The sequence below is a fragment of the Pongo pygmaeus genome, chromosome 2 (genome assembly GCF_028885625.2).
Source record: "Pongo pygmaeus isolate AG05252 chromosome 2, NHGRI_mPonPyg2-v2.0_pri, whole genome shotgun sequence".
In the NCBI taxonomy this organism is placed as follows: Eukaryota; Metazoa; Chordata; class Mammalia; order Primates; family Hominidae; genus Pongo; species Pongo pygmaeus.
In genome coordinates, this window is record NC_085930.1 from 55,311,424 (window position 1) to 55,332,153 (window position 20,730).

Here is a 20,730-nt window from a genome sequence, read left to right on the forward strand (position 1 = left end):
TATGTATATATACACATCTATATGATATATATACACATATGATATATAGTATCTATATATGATATGTATATGTGATATATATGATATATAATATATATACACATATGTATGTTCTTATATATACACAAATTTAACAGAGTTTGCTTGAGCAAAGAATGATTCATGAATCAGGCAGCACTCAGAACCAGGAGAGGTTCCAAGAGCTCTACCCAGCAATGTGGGCAGGCAGTATTTATAGAAAGAAAAAGAGTGACATACAGAAACAACCTGATTGGTTATAGCTCAGCATTTACCTTTTCTGGGCATGATATGATGGGACATTTGCCTTACATGAATGTTCTAATCAGTTGGCAGCCTATGATTGGCTGAGACTCAGCTACTTGTTAAAAGAATATATGCTTAGCCAGGTGCAGTAGCTCATGCCTGTAATCCCAGCACTTTGGGAGGCCGAGGTGGGCAGATCACCTGAGGTCAGGAGTTTAAGACCAGCCTGACCAACATGGTGAAACCCCATCTGTACTAAAAATACAAAATTAGCCGGGTGTGGTGGTGCATCCCTGTAATCCCAGCTACTCGGGAGGCTGAGGCAGGAGAAGTGCTTGAACCTGGGAGGTGGAGGTTGCAGTGAGCCGAGATCACACCATTGCACTCCAGCCTGGGCAACAAGAGTGAAACTATGTCTTAAAAAAAAAAAAAAAAAAAAAAAACCAAGAATATACTGTTAAATTAGGCTGCAGTTTGCTATGTATGAGGTAGCTTTAGGCCAAACTTAAAGTGTAAGTTATTACACTTACTGTTTCACATGTATAGGAATGCAATTGATTTACGTATAACTTGTATTTAGAACCTTGATGCATGCTCTTATTAATTCTAATAATTTGTATCTAGATTTTCTTGAATTTTCTTTCTTTCTTTCTTTTTTTTTGCGAAAGAGTCTCTGTCACCCAGGCTGGAATGCAGTGGTGTGATCTCGGCTCACTGCAACCTCCACCTCCTGGGGTCAAGTGAATCTCGTGTCTCAGCCTCCCAAGTAGCTGGGATTTAACAGGCACACACCACCATGCCCAGCTAATTTTTGTATTTTCAGTAGAGATAGGGTTTCACCATGTTGGCCAAGGCTGGTCTCGAACTTTGGCTTCCGGTGATCCGCCCACCTCGGCCTCCCAAAGTGCTGGGATTGTGCTGGCTCCCAAAGGCATGAGCCACCATGCCTGGCTTGAATTTTCTGTAAACAATCATCTTCTCTATGATCAATGACATTTTTATTTCTCCATTTTTAGTTGTCCTTCCTTTCTCCCTTCCTTCCTTTTTTCCTTCTTTCCTTCCCTCCCTCCCTCCCTCCTTCCTTCCTCACTCTCTCTTTCTTTTTCTTTTCTTTCTTTTTTTTTTTGAGACGGAGATGTCCAGGCTTGAGTGCAGTGGCCCTATCCGGCTCACTGCAAGCTCCGCCTCCCGGGTTCGCACCGTTCTCCTGACTCAGACTACAGCCGCCCGCCACAACATCAGGCTAATTTTTTTGTATTTTTAGTAGAGAAGAGGTTTCACCGTGTTAGCCAGGATGGTCTCGATCTCCTGACCTCGTGATCCACCGGCCTCGGCCTCCCGAAGTGCTGGGATTACAGGTGTGAGCCACCGCGCCCGGCCGTCTTTTCTTTCTTATTATGTTGGACAGGACCTGTAACTGATTGTTGGTGAGTAGTAATAGGAAGCATTTATTGTCTCATTCATTATTTCATAGGGAATCATTCTAATGTTTAATCATGAAATACTTGTTTTTGGTAGCTATCCATTAATGAATTGTCTATCAGGTGATTTTTTTTCTAAATATTGAGATGAGCACAACCTTTAATATATTTATATGGTGAGTTACACTAATTGATTTTTGAAAGTTAAATTATCCTTGCATTTCTGAGGTAAACCCAAGTTGACTATGATTTACTTATTTACACAGAGCCAAATTATAATTGTTAATATTTTCTTTAGAATTTGTACATCTACTTACATAATTTAATTCATCTATAATTTTTTTATCTTATACTGTTTTCTATTTTTTGGTATCAAGGTTATACTTGCCCTAAAAAATTTGTCGGGGAGTGTTCCCTCTATTTCTGTTCTCTAGAAGATTTTATTTAAGATTGGAATACTCTGTTCTTTGAATATGTTGTAGAATTCACTAATAAAGTCAAAATCATCTTAGCCTGTTGTATTTACCTGTTTGCTTGGTAGGTAAATTTTTAAATACCAATTCAATTTATTTAACAGATATTAGAAAATTCAGGATTTCTAGTTCTTCAATCAATTTTGGTAAATTATATTTTTCTAAGAAAGTCTACATTTTGTCCAAATTTTGAATTAGCCAAAACTGTTTCTAGTTACTACTTTTAGATCTCTATTGTGTCTTCGTTACATTCTTCTTTTATTAACAATTTCTATTTGTACCTTTTCTTATATTTTCTTGATCAGTCTTACCAAAGGTTTGTCGGTTTCTTTAATCTTTACCAAAAAACAGCTATTCATTTTATTGTTCTCTGCATTGGATATTGTTTCTATTTCATTATTTTCTGTTTATATTTTCTTTCTTCAAGTTTGTTCTGATTTTCTTTTCTTAAGTTAGATGTCTGCCTAGCTCATTGATTTATTCCTTTATTTTTCTTAATATAACCCTTAAGCTTAGAAAGAATTTAAGCACTATTTTAGCTTTATGTCACAAGCTGTGATAGTAATCTTTTTATTATCATTCAGTTCTAAATATTTTCTATTTTGTTATGTTTTCATGACCCATGGGATATTATTTTGAAGATTATATCTAATTTCCAAACAGATTTATTTTAAGCTATTTTAAAAATTGAATTATATGTTAATTGCATAATGGATGATGGCCAGAGAACATAGACCAACTGAGAATATCTTTAAAACTGTTGAATTTAGTGATTTCTTATCTAGGGTCTTTGGCAAAAAGTAAATAAATAAAAAGAAAATTGTTAAATTTGGAATATGGTCAATATACATAACTGTTCAGTGTCTATTTAAGAGGACTATGTATTCTCTCATTGTTGGGTGGGGAATTCTATACATATAAATCAAATAAAAATTGTATAACTCAATTCTATATTCTCACTAATTTTTTTTTTTTTACTGGGTCATCTACAAGTTACTGAGAGAGCTGTTAAATCATTATGATAGTGGATTTGTCCCCTTTGCCTATAATTCTGTCAGGTTTTGCTTTACATAGTTTGAGTCTATGCTATTAAATGCATATGGGCTTAGCTTTATTTCTATTCCTGATGAATTAAACCTTTTGTTATTATCAGGTAGCTATTTTTATCCCTAATAATCCTTTACAACTTAACATCTATTTTGTCTGATTTTATTTTATTTTATTTTATCTTTTGGAGACAGGGCCTCAATTTGTCGCCCAGGCTGAAGTGCAGTGGTGTGATTTTGGCTCACTGCAGGCTCCACCTCCTGGGCTCAAGTGTTCCTCCTGTCTCAGCCTCCCAAGTAGGTGGTACTGAATATAAGTTCAGCTAATTGTAGAATTCTAGGCTAACAGTTAACTTCTCTCAGCCCTTTGGAAATATACTAACGTCTTCAGACTTTCATTGTTGCTATTGAAAAGTGTATTCATTTTTTTATGGCTGTCACAAATTATCATGACTTTACTGGATTAAAAGAGCACAAATTTATTGTTTCAAAGTTCTGTAGGTCAAAAGTCAGGAATGGCTCTCACTGGGCTAAAATCAAGGTGTTGGTCAGCTGGCTTTATTCCTTTCTGAGGGCTCTTGAGTTTGTTTCCTTGCTCATGCAGATGTTGGAAGAATTCAGTTCCATGCAGTTAAAGGACTGAGGTATGTTTCCTCACTGGTTGTCAACTGGGAGCTACCCTTTACTCTTTGGAGCTCCTCTCTGATCCTTGCACATAGCCTCCTACATCTCAGGATCAAATTCTTCCCATGCTGCCATCTCTTTCACCAGCTAGTAAGCATTCTCTACTTTTAAATACTTTAGTGATTAGATTGGGCCCACCTGGATAGTCCTGGCTAATCTTCCCATCTGAAGGGTAACCTTAATTACTTCTGCAGAGTCCCTTTTGCCATGTAAGGTAACATATTCATAAATTTAGGGGATTAAGGTGTAAACATCTTTGCAGGGTGTGGGGAGGACATTATTCTGCCAAACAAAGAAATTGGCTGTCAGTCTAATTGTCTTTCCTTTGTAGATGATTTGGCTGTTCTCTCTAGCTGCTTTTAAGATCTGGCTGTTTCTTGGTATGTATTTCTTATTTATCCTTGTGAACACTGACTCTCCTCCATTCTCTTTTAAAATTCCTACTAAGCACAAACTAGATCTTTCTTTACTCTTTCTTTCTCTCTTTCTTTCTTAACAGGGTCTTGCTCTGTCACCCAGGCTGGAGTGCAGTTGCTCTATCATGACTCACTGCAGCCTCAAATGCTTGGACTCAAGCAATTCTTCAGGTAATTTTTGTGTGTGTGTGTGTGTGTGTGTGTGTGTGTGTGTGTGTGTGTCTGTCTCTGTGTGTGTGTGTGTAGATGGAGGTCTCACTATGTTGCCCAGGCTGGTCTCAAACTCCTGGCCTCAAGTGATCCTCTCACTTTGGCCTCCCAAAGTGCTGGGATTATAGGAGTGAGCCACTACGCCTTGCCAGCTAGATCTTTCAAATCTGTCCTCTCACTCTCAGCTCAGCTCTGCACCACAGGCCTCAAGCGTGTGTGGATGCTTCAGCACCCATGTCCAAGCCTCATACCTACAGATGGTCATCTATTGGCTATTCTTGATGCAGACTTTGGCACAGTCCACCCTCAGGAGGAGGGATGCAAGAAAGAAACCCAATCAAGCCCTGGAAGTAGACTCAGAGCTGTTAGGGCAGGAAATTTTGGGGCTCTGCATTCCTAGTGGGTGATTTAGGAATGAAGAGTCTGGGGTCCAGATGAATCCAATCTTTTGGCCCTGTGGACTCCTCACCTTGTGAGCATGGGCACAACTGGAGGAAGGCTAGAATGAGACCCTCTTAAGTAAGGAGCCTAAGGCAGGGGGCCTCTCAATCCAGGGGTACAAGGCAGATCCCCTCTTACTCAGATCCAAGGGCAGTGCCATATGAGACAACAAGCACACTTCTTTCAAGAGGGAGAATGCTAGTAAGGTAAGGCAAGGAAGAGGAGGAAGTGTTCTGTGCAAGAGGTTGAGGATGTGAGGTCAGGAAAGTTTGGAAGTACAGAGAAATATGGATTTAAAAGTAGGGGAGAGATGCATGGTGAAATTAGCTGGCCTCTACATTGCAAGTAGAACTATGTAGTCAACTTTGGGCATAGTTACAGCAGATTCAGCCTTTATAAAGGCTATTCTTTCTACCTAAACAACTCTTCTGACTGCTGCTAATTTGCTACATCCCTTATGTTCTCAGCTTGAATTTCACTTGCTTTAGGAGGCCTTGCTCCAAGCCCCTGATTAATCTATCCCTCTCCCTCTTCAATTTTTCCATGGAGTCTGTAGTTCTCTTTTTGTTATATCTAATCACACTTGTTAAGTTGTCCATACGTTTTTGATTATTCAGGCTAAAAGGTTTATGAAGATATATGTCTTGTCTGGCATCATATCCTGGGACCCACAAAGTGACTGAAATACATCTGGTGGTCAATATATATTTGGTGAGTTGATAATATGTCCTCATGATGTTTGAGTGGCATTGCTTGACGTAGCTGAATCCAAACAGAATATCAGCTTTTTTATGTCCTTCCACTTCAAATTGTTTCATTTTACACATAATTTTTCAGAGCCAGTTAATCAGACAAAGATGATTTATTTTCATACATAAAGCACTTTATAATAGTCTCTGGAAAATCTAAAATCATTCTGTTATCCTAATATTTTTATACTATCATCATTTTAGAAAATAAAAGGCCTGGGTTATATACTAGAAAAATTTCTTCATTATATGCAAAATATTTATCTCCTCTAGTAAAGGAGATTAAAGAACAACTGCAAGAGGAAGAAAGGTCCTGAAAGTGTTTCATTTGGTATCTACCTACCCCAACCCCAAGACATAAAGACAGATAAAGGCACTAAGATGCTAGTATGTGGCTAGTCCTTTCAATAACCCAGTCAGTCCATACAGATAACCCATGGGATATATTCAAGCCACTCTTTGAGCCATCAATGGTCATTATTTGGTTAGTTCACTCAAGGTAAGGCCATACCAGCTGTTAAAATGATGTAGAGATTAATCAACAGGGCTGCCACTTGTGAATCCCCACCAAGGATGCTGTGCAAAGGGTCTCATTGGTCCTGATGAGTAATCTTGTGACTGTACATATTCCTGGGTGCATGTCCACAAATACTGAGGTATAGCCTGCATGCCACTAAAAATAACAAAGGTTTCAGGGCTGGAGACATTGTCAACCACACTGTCATGACCATCTATAGCTCCAGGACTCAGTGGTGGGGGAACAATATTTAACAGATGTCCCTGGCAGAAGGAGCCTGTGAGTACTTCAGCCTCAAACACACAGATCAGCTTATCTGCAGCAGAGATTTTCTTGGCCTTCTCTGCCAGGTTTTTGAGGTTCTTAGTGAAGTATATGCCAGCTCCGTATTTTGGATCTGACAAAGGAAAAATAAAAATAAAAAGATTATTATAATGTGGTAAATGATATTGCCAATTTGGGTACTAATATCTATTCTTTCTTTAGTCTTCCAAATAATCACTTCCTCCTGATTCTGAGTTCCTGTGTCTATAGCAAAGACACTCAAAATTGTTCCTTGAAACAAATTACCACTGACACCATCAACATAATAATAACTTACATTCAAATATACCATTAGGGCTGGGCACAGTGGCTCACACCTGTAATCCCTGCACTTTGGGAGGCTGAGGCGGGTGGATCACCTGAGGTCAGAAGCCTGGCCAACATGATGATACCCCGTCTCTACTAAAAATACAAAAATTTAGCCAGGTGTGGTGGCAGGCACCTGCAATCCCATCTACTCAGGAGGCTGAGGCAGGAGAATCACTTGAATCCAGGAGTCGGAGGTTGCAGTGAGCCAAGATCACACCACTGCACTCCAACCTGGGCAATAAGAGCGAAACTCTTAAAAAAAAAAAAAAAAAAAAAAAAGAACCATTAGTGTTCATAGAGAAGTTAATGGTTTTCAAAGTATTGCACATTGATTAGATTACATTATCTGTGATTTGGGTAGTAACTCCACGTAAAAGACAAAGATCTGAGATTCAAAGAACTTAGATTCAAGTCAGTATTATCAACTAAGTAGCTGACAGAGCATAACAAAAGGAAGGTTCTGTTTCACTTAGAACATTGTCTGACTTTGGCCGGGCGCGGTGGCTCACGCCTGTAATCCCAGCACTTTGGGAGGCCGAGGCGGGCGGATCACGAGGTCAGGAGATGGACACCAGCCTGGCTAACACGGTGAAACCCCGTCTCTACTAAAAAAAATAAAAAAAAATTAGCTAGGCGCAGTCAGGGGCGCCTGTAGTCCCAGCTACTCCGGAGGCTGAGGCAGGAGAATAGCATGAACCCAGGAGGTGGAGCTTGCAGTGAGCCGAGGTTGCACCACTGCACTCCAGCCTGGACGACACAGCTAGACTCCGTCTCAAAAAAAAAAAAAAAAAAAAGAACATTGTCTGACTTCTACATGCTACAAATAGGGATATTTCCAGAACTCTCAAGAAGATGGTTTGAAAATAGCATCTAATAAGAGAAGACAGAGTGCCTCCTAACCTCATGAACAGCATTACAAGAAAAATATGTCATCTGGGCCCGGTGGTACACACCTGTAATCCCAGCACTTTGGGAGGCCAAAGTGGGTGGATCGCTTAAGCCCAGTATGGGCAACATGGCAAAACCCTATCCCCACAAAAAATACAAAAATTAACCGGGCGTGGTGGTGCACACCTGTAATCATAGCTACTCAGGAGGCTGAGGTGGGAGGACTGATTGAACTCAGGAGGTTGAGGTTGCAGTGAGCTGTGATGGTGCCACTGCACTCCAACCTGGGTGACAAAGTAAGGCCCTGTCTCAAAAAAAAAAAAAGGAAAGAAAAAGAAAAATATGTCAAGGGGAATGTGGAGTATATAAAATGTCAGCGTGCATACTTCATTGTTTAGGAAAAGCACTCCTGGATTTGGAAGGACAGACGCATTCTAGTCACCAGGAGGATATTGTGTACTCTCCATGGGTTAGCACAATACCTCATGAAGAATCTCCACGTGCATGTTATCTAGGTCCATGCTCACCAGGCAACTTTCCACCCATCAGGCACTCTGGGGACTGTGATACTAAGGAAGATATGCCCTATTCCCACCACTAGAAATAAGTACTCTCCATTCTGACACATTGCTTGTGATCTGTATTATCTTCTTTGGGGTATTAAAAACACTCAGGAGGCTGAGGGCCAAATTCTGGATCTCAAAGTAATCCCTGTTCAATGCCCTTTCTGACCTCACTTAGAGGGAAAAAAATTATACCTTCTTTGATGCCATATTATCCTTCCTTCCTTTCCTTTTTTCCTTTCATTTCCTCCCTCTCTTTCTTTATGTGGGACATAACCAAACACTTTTAGGCTCAAGAGCAGCACTGAACAATAGAAACGTACTACGAGTCACACATGTCGTTTAAAACTTCCAGGCTGAGTGGCTCATGTCTGTAATCCCAGCACTTTGGGAGGCCAAGGCAGGAGGATTGGTGGAGGTCAGGAGTTTGAGACTAGCCTGGGCAACACAGTGAGACCCAATCTCTACCAAAAATAAAAAAATTAGTCAGGTATTGTGACACTCACCTGGATTCCCAGCTACTCTAGTAGCCACATTTTAAAACGTTTAAAAAAAAGGTGAAATTAACATTTTTATTTAAGCCATTCGAGATGTTATTTTAACATGTAATCTATATTTTAAAAAGTATTAGATATTTTACATTCTTTTGTAGTAGGTCTTTGAAATCCGGTGTGTATTTTATACTTACAGCATCTTTCAATTTAGACCAGCCACATTTCAAGTGCTCAATAGCTGCATGTAGCTAGCGGCTACAATATTGAACAGTGCAGCTCTGGAAATTTAAAAGTGAGTAAGATACGATCCCTATTCTCAACATTTCACAAAGGGAAGTCTCTTCATGTAAACAGATAAAATATAGTACAATTTATGTGGCAAGGTAATATTTTGAGATAAAAATCAAAGATTTTCTTTCCCGGGAGTTTCTTCTTGCTCTTTGTTCTTCCACCTATTGAGTCCTTGCTACTTCTTATTAAGGGCGAAAAGGATAAAGATGAGAACAAAGTCTATATATAAATATACGTATAGTTTTTTGAGAACTGCCTGCTGGGTGCAGTGGCTCACATCTGTAATCCCAGCACTTCGGGAGGCCGAGGCGGGTGGATCACGAGGTCAGGAGTTCGAGACCAGCCTGGCCAACATGGTGAAACCCCGTATAACTGTATGTATATAATTGTATGTATCTACACGTTTCTGTTTATGAGTGCATGTATATATATATATATATATATATATAATTATTTTTAATTCACAGAAGAGAGTATGGTCTTGAAATTCTGGCTTTCAGAGTTAGCTTTTCTGAGAGGAAAAGGGCTTTTTGAACCAAAAGCTAAAAACCAGAAGGATTCAGAGCATGGGTTGGTTTTTTTTGTTTGTTTGTTTGTTTGTTTTTACCATAAATGACAGAGCAGAGAGTAATACAAAATATTCTAAGAACATTTTTCTCATTTCAAGACAAATGAAAGTTCTTACTTCCAGCTGGTGGGAAGAGAAGTATCAGAAGTGATGTGACTAGAGCTCTTGGGGGAGCTTGGGAAAGGGCTCCCTTTACTACCCCCACTCCCTTGAGAGCCCTTCGAGTTAAGAGGGGGCAGAACAATGGAAATCTCAGAATAAGAACAATTGGAGGGACTCATAGAGCAGACAGGACCCTGGCCTGACTCTGGTGGGTGCAGTCCCTCATCCAACTTCATCACCTGAGTGGAGAGTGGCAATGGCTGGAGAAGTCTCTGGAGCAGGTTAGGACCACTACCCAAGACCCTGCATTCAGCTTGGAGGATGAACATGCTCAAAAATTTCCTGTGTGGCAGGAGGAACACAGACATGGCCTGGAAAGGAATTTCTTCAGCATGGAAAAGACATAGAGTGGCCTGTGCAGACACTACCTGAGTGTGAAAGGCACAGGAGACTGCTAATGACCAAAGCTCGGGTGGTTTATCAAGCAGAGGACAATGGGAGCCATAAGCCAGACAACCCTCCCCACAATGCCTCTCCCAGCGTAGAGAAAAGAGGAGAAAAGGGACAAACATTGGAGGAACTGAGTTTCAATCTTGAAGAGACTATGAAAACTCTGAAAATGACTGAGTTCACCTTGAACTGTCAAGATTCAAATTTTCCACATCTGTGGACATGGGGAACATGAGAGTTGGGTAAAGTTCCATTATAGAGCCATAAAGGAAATGAGTTCTATGCCTGAGTTTCGTAGGACTATAGATTTTAGTACTTGTTAAAGTTATAGATGTCATAACAAAGGAATGGAGGTATGCAGGAGCACAGAGGAGGAAGATACTTACTAGGCCTGCAGGCCTGCAGGAAAGATGCCAACCAGGAGATGCCATTTGTACTATGTCTTAAAGAATAGGGGTTTGTAGCACCGAAAAGGGCAAGGAGGGAAGTCATTCCACAGACAACGGGATAGAGGCATGAAAGTAAACAGCATGTTTAGGGAACTCTAAAAAGTTAATGGCTGCAGTCTTGAGGAACATAGTGGGTGATGACTGCTGAAATAATGTGGGAGCCATGGCCTTATATTCTCTGCTAAGGAGTTTGGGCTTTTATTCCGTAGGCAACTGGGAATACAGATATTGAGCAAGAATGTAATTTTTAGCATGATAATTCTGGTGGTAAAGGATAGATTAGGTAGGGGTGTGTTTTGTGGCAAGGAGAGGACCTAGTAATAGTCTAGGTCTGAAGGAAGATTAACTAAGGCAGTAGGAATAGAGAGGTGAAACTGGGCTGAGATCTTCATGAGACCGAATCACTAGGACTGGGTGAATGCCTGGATATAAGGGTGAGGGAAAAGGAGGAATGGAGGATGATAATGTTTCAGGCTTAGGAAACCTAGTAGGTAGATGGTGATGATATTAACCAGGTTAGGGATAATCAGCAAACAAAGGGCATATTTCTTAGGGAAAATCATAGCCAAGAAAAGGGATCAATTTGAGGTACCTATGCGACATCTGGGTAAAGATGTCAAAAGGAGAGTCAGATATATGAACCTGCAAGTCAGGAGAGAGGTAGGGAGTTAAGAGTTGGAAATTCCTAAGTTATCATCATTGAGGTAGAAGCTGAGGCCATGGGAACAGGTGCCATCACCAAGGGGAACATTGTAGAGGAAAAAAGAGAGAAGATAAAGAATGGGCAACAGATGAACTCGTGAGATTATAAATTGTAAGGGCAAGAACTCTATGGTTTTTTATTTACGCTCTATTTCTAGTACCCCTAGCACAGGGCCTGATTCATAGAATGTGCTTAATAAATACCTGTGGAACAAATGAATCAACCCAATAAGAAACTGCATGTGTAGATGCCTTCTTGCTGCACTCAACCAAGTCCTACAAGCAAGAGATTTATTCAGAACTGGCTGGAATGCAAACATAAATATAAAAAAGAAAATAAAGGTTTGTTAACAGAAGTTCTCTCTCCTTTGCCTGTGGGTGGCCATCTAAATTGACTGAGAATCCTATAATTTGGAACATTGCAGGGCTGAAAAAGCTAAGAGCTTTTGTACTCCAAATAACAACAGCTTCAGTGGTAGCAAGATTGGTATCTCCTGGGCTTGTCTGGCACCTTCTGTTAAGGGTTCTCACTAGCCTACAGAGATGAGTCAATTGGTGCAGGTCACATTATGGGTCATGTCTGAGTTGCCTCAAGGCAGTGGCTGTTAAGTTAAGGGATAGAGAGAAGGGCAGAGCACACAGACAGCAGGTAAGAGACCAAAATCTTGAGTTGAAAGACTATATGGAGACAAGATCTGTGGTTAGGTTATAAAGACATAAACTTAACCAGAAGAAATTAGGCCTCGTGCCCACTGAATTTTTAAAGGAACTATATTGCTGAAGAAACCACAAGGCTGGTTGCAACAGCTTGAGCACATTCTAGCCTGTGAGACAATCCATGGCTCCCTGATAGGCAATGAACCTGGAAATAGCCAAGGGCCACAATATATAAGGAAAATTTTCCCGGAGTGCAAAATAAAGGTTTTATAACATGGATTAGGGAGTCCTCCCTATACCTGTTCAGCAGCATGTAGGTAAGTGGTGTGAGCCGGTGGCTATTGTGTGTTTTGCTTCTCCCCTTTCAACATGAGAGTTTTCATTGCAGTTTTCCTGCTCCTTTTCATATCACTATATAATGAGTATGTTGGGGGCAGTATCGTGCCTTTAAGCTTTAAGAGAGAACTGTCTGCTGGGCACAGTGGCTCATACCTGTAAGCCCAACACTTTGGGAGGCTGAGGTGGGCGGATCACGAGGAGCTAGAGATCAGCCTGGCCAACATGATGAAACCTCGTCTCTACTAAAAAAAATACAAAAATTAACTGCATGTGGTGGTGCATGCCTGTAATCCCAGCTACCTGGGAGGCTGAGGCAGGAGAACTGTTTGAATCTCAGAGGCGGAGGTTGCAGTGAGCCGAGATTGTGCCACTGCACTCCAGCCTGAGTGACAGAGCAAGACTCCGTCTCAGAAAAATAAATAAATAAATAAATAAAGAGAGAACTGCCTGAACTTGAGCTGATGATGAGTCTGGCTAAGACCTTGGGACCATATTCCTTGGGAGGATAGTGGGTGTCTTAGATGTTTTAGTAAGAAAGATTGTATAGATGTTGGGTAGGCAAGTAGCAGAGCTCTGCCACAGGACTGAAAAGAGAATACGCACTAGATTTGGAATATAAGAGCACAGCGATGATCTTAATGAAAGTAATTTAAGTAGAAGTAGTGGGTGGGGATTGCAGAGAAACCAGCTTTAGGAGCAAATGGAAACTGTAGATTTTTAAAGACTTTGCTAATGAAGGGACTATACTGATCATCACTTTCCTGGTTGCCCCAAAAGGCTTCTTAGTGGGGATTCATTTCTCTATTTTTATTCCCAGTAATTGCCTATGTTCAATATTTACCCCAAGTTTTACCTGTGTTCTCTCCAGAACAAAGAAAAGATGATTTCTAGAGCCTTCGCATCCTAGAAACCAAGTCTATTGGAATTGACTCCTCAGCAAGGATCATGCTACATATTTTGAAAGATAAAATCAAGAGCCACATATTTAATGGACCAAGCAAAATCAAGCCACCCCGCTAAGTACCTCTCCATAATTTTTACTAAATTTCTTTTCCTCTTTTGGAGACACCTAAAGCCAGAAATCTTCATTAGTGACTGAGGAGTAGAGGGGGCAATATAGGAATTATATATGCAATGTTTTTGTACATCTGAAAAGAGACATGGGAGTTACACATAGAACTCCTATGGCTGAAGAGGATCTTAAGATGTTATGCACTTCACCTGCCAAATGATACCTAATTCATTCACTAGCAGGCTATAGGAAATAAAGGGATGAAAGAGAAAAGACCAACTTTCTTAAATTTAGGAAAATGCCCTTTTAATTAAGGGATGAGGATGGTTCAGTGCTGTTGGCAATAATTTTGTTGAGATAAGTAAGGCAAAAAAAAAAAAAAAAGCCTCAACATGTTCTCTGCAGATAGGACACAGAAACACATAAAGGAGAAAAACAGTGAACCGTAGTGCTTACTGCTCACACTTTTCATCAATGTAAAATGCATCAGCAACAAAAGATACGAAGGAAAAGTAAAAAATACCACTCTTTCCAAAATACTTTGTGACCTGGCTTATCATTTGTGACCTCTAAATCACAGTCACAAATGATCCCTTCCCTACAACAACAAATGCTATTAGTGGAAGAATCTACTGATGTCAGCTCACCAAATCCCACAGAGTAGCCCCAATGATGAGGCATTGACACCTACCGCAAGGTACTGAGTACATTCTTTGAAAGCCAACTCTGCATACCACATTGCAGAACTGGTATGGGACTTGCTGAAACAGCCTATGGCTCACAGGTTGCCTGTGCAGTTTTTCTTCCATCATTTTCTTCTTTCTTTGAAAGGCAGCCATAAGGACCTCATTGTCTATCTTCTCTACCTAGAACCATAGAAAAGAAAGACTGAAAAAGAGGCTAGAGAACCGCTCTTTAAATTATACTGCTTCAAAAATAAAGGAGCTTATGTGCATAATATTACTTTGCATGCAATTCGCTTTTCATATAAAGTTGCAAAAGAGTCTCTCTTCCCTCTAATCCTCTCCTATTTTGATTCCTTCTTCAAAATTCCCTGCCCCTTCTCTAATAAATTCCTTTAACAAAAATTCACTGATGTAGACATAGTCTCTGCCCTCTTAAGCTCATAGTTTAGTGAGATAGAAAAATAGGTAAACAATTATAACATAGTGTGATAAATGCTATTCCACTTCTTTTATTTTGCTCAAAGACGGGCTTCCTCGATCTGGAATCTTTGCTTCTGTGTGTCCTGATGTCATTTCTACCTCCCAATTCCAACTATATCCCTCGTGCCTGCCCTGCCCTGCTCTCTTTTCAGTCTTACTGACCTAGGATTCCAAGTCCATGAGCAGCCAGCTTAGAATCATCAGCAGGTGAGCTTTTCCTTTGGCTACAGAAACAAGTTAATTAATAACAAAATGAGCCAAATCCTCCCCTTTGTTAGATATACCTTCATAACCTGCAAACCACATTTTTCAAACTGTTTCTTTTGATCTAGAAGCTCTTGAGTTGGAGGCGCAGGATATTTCAGAAATATGATATTTTCTTTCATTTCGTCTTGGGTTTTTTGTTGCTGATTAGTCCGCCGTCCTAAAAATGAGTAACACAAAAACTTTACTTCAATGCTCTGAGAGAGGAAAAAAGAAATTTAATGAAACAAATTCTAGAAATTTAGAGGAAGGGATTAGCCAGTTTAAATTGTGTGCCTCATGTGTTTAGGACATGCGAGGAGAGCTATAATACTATGAGTGGTCAGGATAAAATAAAGGGGTAATAAATTTGTCTTTGGATGATTTGAATCATGAGGCTAAGGGGATGTGAGTAAAAGGAGCATAATATATACTTGCTTCTCCACAATCAATGCTGTAATGATGAGAAATAATTGTGTCGCTCATAGGAAATGTTTTTATTTCTAGCCCCAATGCCTATCAGCAAAAAGAGACACGCATTTGAAAATATTAAGTAAGGAATGATGGGAAATGACATGACATTCGTAAAACACTTCAAAATGTTCAGTTTCCTTCCTTATTTGATCATTATAGCACCACCACGAAATAATTAACACAATTTTACAAATAAAGAAATTGAAGTTCAAATAAGTAACTTGCCCCATATCACACACCTAGTAAGTAAAGAACTAAGATTACAAACCTGGCTTTCACCAATGTTTTTTGTGACAAGACAAAATACTTGGAACATGTATCAATCATATACCACCCAATGAAGAAGAGCAAAATTTGTAGATTAACAGTCTATGATGTCTTGTTTTTCCTCCCTTCCCCTTTTCTCCTCCTCCCATTTCCCTCCCTCCCTCTCCTTGTTTCCTTCCTTCCTTCCTTCTTTCCTTCCTTCCTTTTTTTCCTCCCATCCTTTTTTTCAACCTGTTTTTGTCCAAGGGAGCTCCTTACTGGACTAAATATACAGGTGGACAAATGAAAACCAAAAAAGACTTGTTTTCTCTTGGTTTATTTTCAGTTTGACTTAAGACCAAGTATACTAAAATGACCTAATCCCCGGTTCATTATCTAATTGAATGGGCTCAATTTAACCACAAAAAGCAGGGGACAAATTGAGGGGAACTCACTAGAGAGCCAAGTTGTAAATCTGAGAAAGTAGGAGGGACAAAACTTCATAGCAGAGGAGCTGCAAAACCCAGAAACTTCAACAGAAGACTGTAAATTAACTTTGGGGAGCAATAGCTCATATTTATAAGGTGTAATATTAGAGTTCAGTTTACTTGAGTTCAACAAACATTTGCCAAGCTCCTCCAACATGTCAGGCACTGGGCTGGGCACTGGGGACCCAAAGATCACAAACTTCTGCCGTTGGAAATGCCTACCAGGAAGGATTAAAAGAGTGGCATAAAAGAGAGGCCATGCCTAACTTTGATTTAAAAAATAAAATTATTGTTCTGATGGATATTTGATATTCCTTATAATGATAACTCATCTCAAAATTATCCATTTTGTTAATTAAGATCTTAATCTGATTAAGACAGGGCACGTTTGCTTGAACCTCTAAGGCTTCTATGGAATAATATGCTTAGTCATCAACTACCAAAAGTGCCATCTTGTGGCAGAACAAGGGACTTACATGACTCAAAATTGTCAATAACTGGAAGAATTGGCCCACCTTATGATTTCAGTTAATTTAAAGCAATGCCACACACACACACACACACACACACACACACACACACAAACAAACAAAATAATGCCACAAATTTTATAGGAGATCCATGTTTCTTTGTATCCTGTTCCTCTAAGCTGACACTGGTGTCAGTTTCAATACCTACATTCACTATGTTTCAAAAACTAGGTGAAAATCATAATCTTGGTTCTTATGCGTGTGTATTCTTTTTATCCATCTTTTTTTGCCACTGTGTTTTCTGTGGGTTGTGAATACAATATTTATGGCGAACTCTCACTCACTCTAACTATTTATTCTTGCGTTATTTTTACAAACACATGGTGAAAATAAGGTGTCCTTTGAAATTTTGCCTCTGAATTTTTGCACCTCTTACTAAATCCATTCTCCACATTGTAACCAATGATCTTTCTAAAAACACAAGTCTGATCTTAACTTTGCTTAAAATTCTTTAAGGTTCCCTATTTGTTTCAAGAAACTCTCTGAACTCTTTCACGTGATTTATAAGGTCTTGCATAATCCAGGCCTTGCAACAATCTTATTTCTTGATGTTTTCTTTGTTTGCCTAACTTCTACCTATTATCCAGTTCTCCATTTATGACACCGGTGATAAGCCCTTCCTTGACTTCCCAAGTCTGGGTTAGGTGCCTCTCCGCAGTGCTCCCAGAGCACTTTCGCTCTCCTCTATCATCACTAATCTGTGTGGTCGTCAAGGTCCCCCATTAGACTTTGAGCAGGAACAATGTCCATCTTGTTTATTGCTGTAGTCCTTGCACCTAGCACAATGCTTGGCACGTCATGGTTGCAATATGCATTAATTGAATGATATCTATCTCTATCTCTATCTCCCAAGATGGCATTTCTTTCTTCGTCTTCTTTTTTTTTTTTTTTTTTTTTTTGTGAGACAGAGTTTCGCTTTTGTTGCCCAGGCTGGAGTGCAATGGCTCGATCTTTGTTCACTGCAACCTCCACCTCCTGGGTTCAAGTGATTCTCCTGCCTCAGCCTGAGGATTACAAGCATGGGCCACCATGCCCGGCTAATTTTTTTGTATTTTTAGTAGAGACAGGGTTTCTCCATGTTGGTCAGGTTGGTCTTGAACTCCCGACCTCAGGTGATGCGCCCACCTCAGCCTCCCAAAGTGCTGGGATTACAGGCATGAGCCACCGTGCCCAGCCCCAAGATGGCATTTCAATAGTATAATTTCCTAGTTAGCTCTAGGGCTCTGTTAAAAGGACCTCTCCAGATCCAAATTCCCACATGTATCCTGATGAGTTTAGCCCCACTGAATGGGAGATTCTTGAGTGTACCTCACTTTACCAATGTATAATTTCATTGGCGAGAGGGCTCAAGGTAAGTAATTTTAGGGTTCCTAATGCTGTCAGTAACAAATAAATACAATAAAACGTGATAAAAGAAATAAGTTATTCAGATGGAATGTGTCTACACTTGAGTGCTGCCTCTGAAGAATTAGAAATGTATACTTTTCCCCATGGCTTGGGCTTGAGTTTTACCACTGCCAAAATTCCATGTACTTGCCTCTTAGACAATCAAGGTTATTACAAGTAAATAAAATTGTGTTTGTGTATGTGTTCACAAATAACCCTGATTGTCAAAAGAGAGCAAAAAAATAGCTCACAAAGGTTTATGATCTAACAGAGAACCAGAATGTTTGATCCCTCTTCTCTCCTTCTGTCTCTTACCCACATCTATACACACACGCTCACACCCAAAAGAAGAAACAATGGGGAGAATTTACTTTCTAACTTAATAGAAAGTTACTCACCTAACAAGCGCCAAAGGCCTCGCTCCTTTTTCCTTGCCACTTCCTCCTGTACTTTACAAAGCATATCTTCAATGTTCATAACCACCTCAATGAGGTCAGCCTGGGCTCCTTCAATCTCTAACTCTGTCCTTCCTGGGCTGATAATTTCTGTGATGGAGACACTTGAAGTTTTCTGAAGCTGAGACAAAATGTCATGTTCCTTTCTCCCAAGGTACAGAATATGATTATTCTCAATGATGTGGTGGTTCTGGAGACTCAGGATTCTTTGGATCCATGCGTGGGCCTCATACACCTCTTCCATGTTGAATCCCATCAGATTGATGGCAGGAGATCTAGCTTCAAGCCCATTTTCTCTTTTCTCCTCTCTGGTTGACTGGGGGACTGAAATGACTATAATAAGCAACCATGGAAGACTAGCAGTTTTTTTTTTTTTTTTGAGACGGAGTCTCGCTCTGTCTCACAGGCTGGAGTGCAGTGCTGCGATCTCGGCTCACTGCAAGCTCTGCCTCCCGGGTTCACGCCATTCTCCTGCCTCAGCCTCCTGAGTAGCTGGAACTACAGGCGTCCGCCACCATGCCCGGCTAATTTTTTGTCTTTTTAGTGGAGACGGGGTTTCACCATGTTAGCCAGGATGGTCTTGATCTCCTGACCTCGTGATCTGCCTGCCTTGGCCTCCCACAGTGCCGGGATTACAGGCGTGAGCCAACATGCCCGGCCGACTAGTAGGTTTTAAAACAGTGCAGAACAAAACACCATGGCCAGTGTTTTACCCCTATGATATTGTCACCACCGTCAGCAGTAGCAGCTTCAATTAAGTACCTATCTCTGAAAGCTGCATTGGGTATGAAGGAAATCTACCTGTATCGTTTACAGCCTCCTTGGGAACACAGAGTTTAGCTTGTAATGGATTAGCTTTATCATCTCTTGCCTCTGCTATGTTGCATTTGTCAGTTCACAGATGAGTTCATCTTGTGATCTCACCCTGGATGTTAACTAAGTATTATTTCCTGCTGAATAGGATTTTCCTTAACCTCTTGCTACTAGTTTTAAAATCAAACATCTCTGAAAGACACAGAGCTTGAAGAGTCAAAATTATTTTTTAAAAAACAAACATGAATCTCTGATTTTAAGAATAATACATGTTTATTATTTAAAAATTGGGAAATTATCGACATATAATGGAAGGAAGAAATACCTGTAATTCCACTACTCAGGATTCCTCACAACCTTATGAGACAGATACTAGTAGTTGTCCCAACTCACCAACAAGGAAACCGATTCACAGAGTCATTAAGTAACTTGCCCATGGCTATAGGACTAGTTAGTGGTGGCCATGAAGCCAGTAGGTATGGGCATCTGACTCCAGTGCTCCCACATATGCCTCCCAGTGAGTAATATCTGAACAGCAGTGGAAATTCGCATCTTTCTCCTGGGATCTCAGTTGTGTGGTACAGGAGCTACAAAAGAAGTATAAGGACAGACCTAGAAGTAAGATGGGGAGGATGGCCTTCCTCTGAGTAAAGATAAAAAAGACAAAAGCCAAGGTTTTAGACAACAGTAAGAAGTAACCGAGGTTTTATATTGGAGGCATACTTTGTTTTAAACCCTTGTTCTGTCTAGGAGATTATATTATTTTTTAGGAGAAAATAAAAACAATGCATAGTGATATTGCATTTATCCATTATTATCAAGAGAAATTTATTTTTCTTCTTCTTCTTCCTCTTCTTCCTTTCTCCTCTCCCTCCCCCTCCCCCTTTCTTCTCCTCCTCCTCCTTCTACTTCTTCTTTTTTTTTTTTTTTAGAGACGGGGTGTCACTATGCTGGTCTTGACCTCCTGGCCTCAAGCAATACACCCACCTTGGCCTCCCAAAGCACTGGGACTACAGGCATGAGTCAGCATGCCTGGCCAATACAATAATCATAATCATCATAATAATAATTTTTTTTTTTGAGACGGAGTCTCGCTCTGTTGCCCAGGCTGGAGTGCAGTGGTGCAATCTCGGCTCACTGCAAGCTCCGCCTCCTGGGTTCACACCAGGTTGTCACCCAGGCTGGAGTGTAGTGGCGCAATCTTGGCTCACTGCAACCTCCACCTCCTGGGTTCAGACGATTCTCCTGCTGCAGCCTCCCGAGTAGCTGGGATTACAGGCGCCTACCACCACACCCAGCTAATTTTTGTACTTTTAGTAGAGACGGGGTTTCACCATGTTGGCCAGGCTGGTCTTGAACTCCTGACCTCGTGATCCGCTCGCCTCGGCCTCCCAAAGTGCTGGGATTACAGGCGTGAGCCACTGCACCCGGCGAATAATTATTATTCTAACTTTAGTATATGTGTTGGCAAAGTGAGCACTATTCTTCTAGATAAGTAAATTGTTCGGATCACTAAAGGATAATTCTTCTAGCACCAAAATACACTGAATTTTAACTCTG

At 40.4% G+C, this 20,730-nt stretch overlaps 1 protein-coding gene and 1 long non-coding RNA gene across 15 annotated transcripts in view; one reads left to right on the forward strand and one right to left on the reverse strand.

The window, feature by feature from the left end:
• Window positions 1-1,365: 1,365 nt before the first annotated feature.
• The window catches only part of PARP9 (poly(ADP-ribose) polymerase family member 9), a 40,970-nt gene continuing 21,605 nt past the window's right edge, over window positions 1,366-20,730 (reverse strand). For 6 of the 14 annotated variants that reach the window (XM_054483827.2, XM_054483820.1, XM_054483825.2 and 3 more), the window contains exons 8-11: window positions 18,301-18,681; window positions 14,820-14,959; window positions 14,061-14,235; window positions 5,799-6,618 (exon numbers count right to left, since the gene is read on the reverse strand). In XM_054483827.2, coding sequence (XP_054339802.1) covers window positions 6,239-6,618; window positions 14,061-14,235; window positions 14,820-14,959; window positions 18,301-18,681 — 1,076 coding nt within the window. In that variant the 3' untranslated portion in view covers window positions 5,799-6,238. Of the gene's footprint in view, window positions 1,682-5,798; window positions 6,619-7,199; window positions 8,770-14,060; window positions 14,236-14,697; window positions 14,960-18,300; window positions 18,682-20,730 lie in introns of those variants that run through there. The other 8 variants (XM_054483828.2, XM_054483829.2, XM_054483831.2 and 5 more) reach the window with 6 other exon arrangements.
• Window positions 1,740-14,163, forward strand: LOC129034242 (uncharacterized). The gene is made up of 6 exons (XR_008501788.2): window positions 1,740-3,848; window positions 4,220-4,268; window positions 4,388-4,475; window positions 5,573-5,666; window positions 8,996-9,091; window positions 13,226-14,163. It is a non-coding gene; the product is annotated as an uncharacterized LOC129034242 (long non-coding RNA).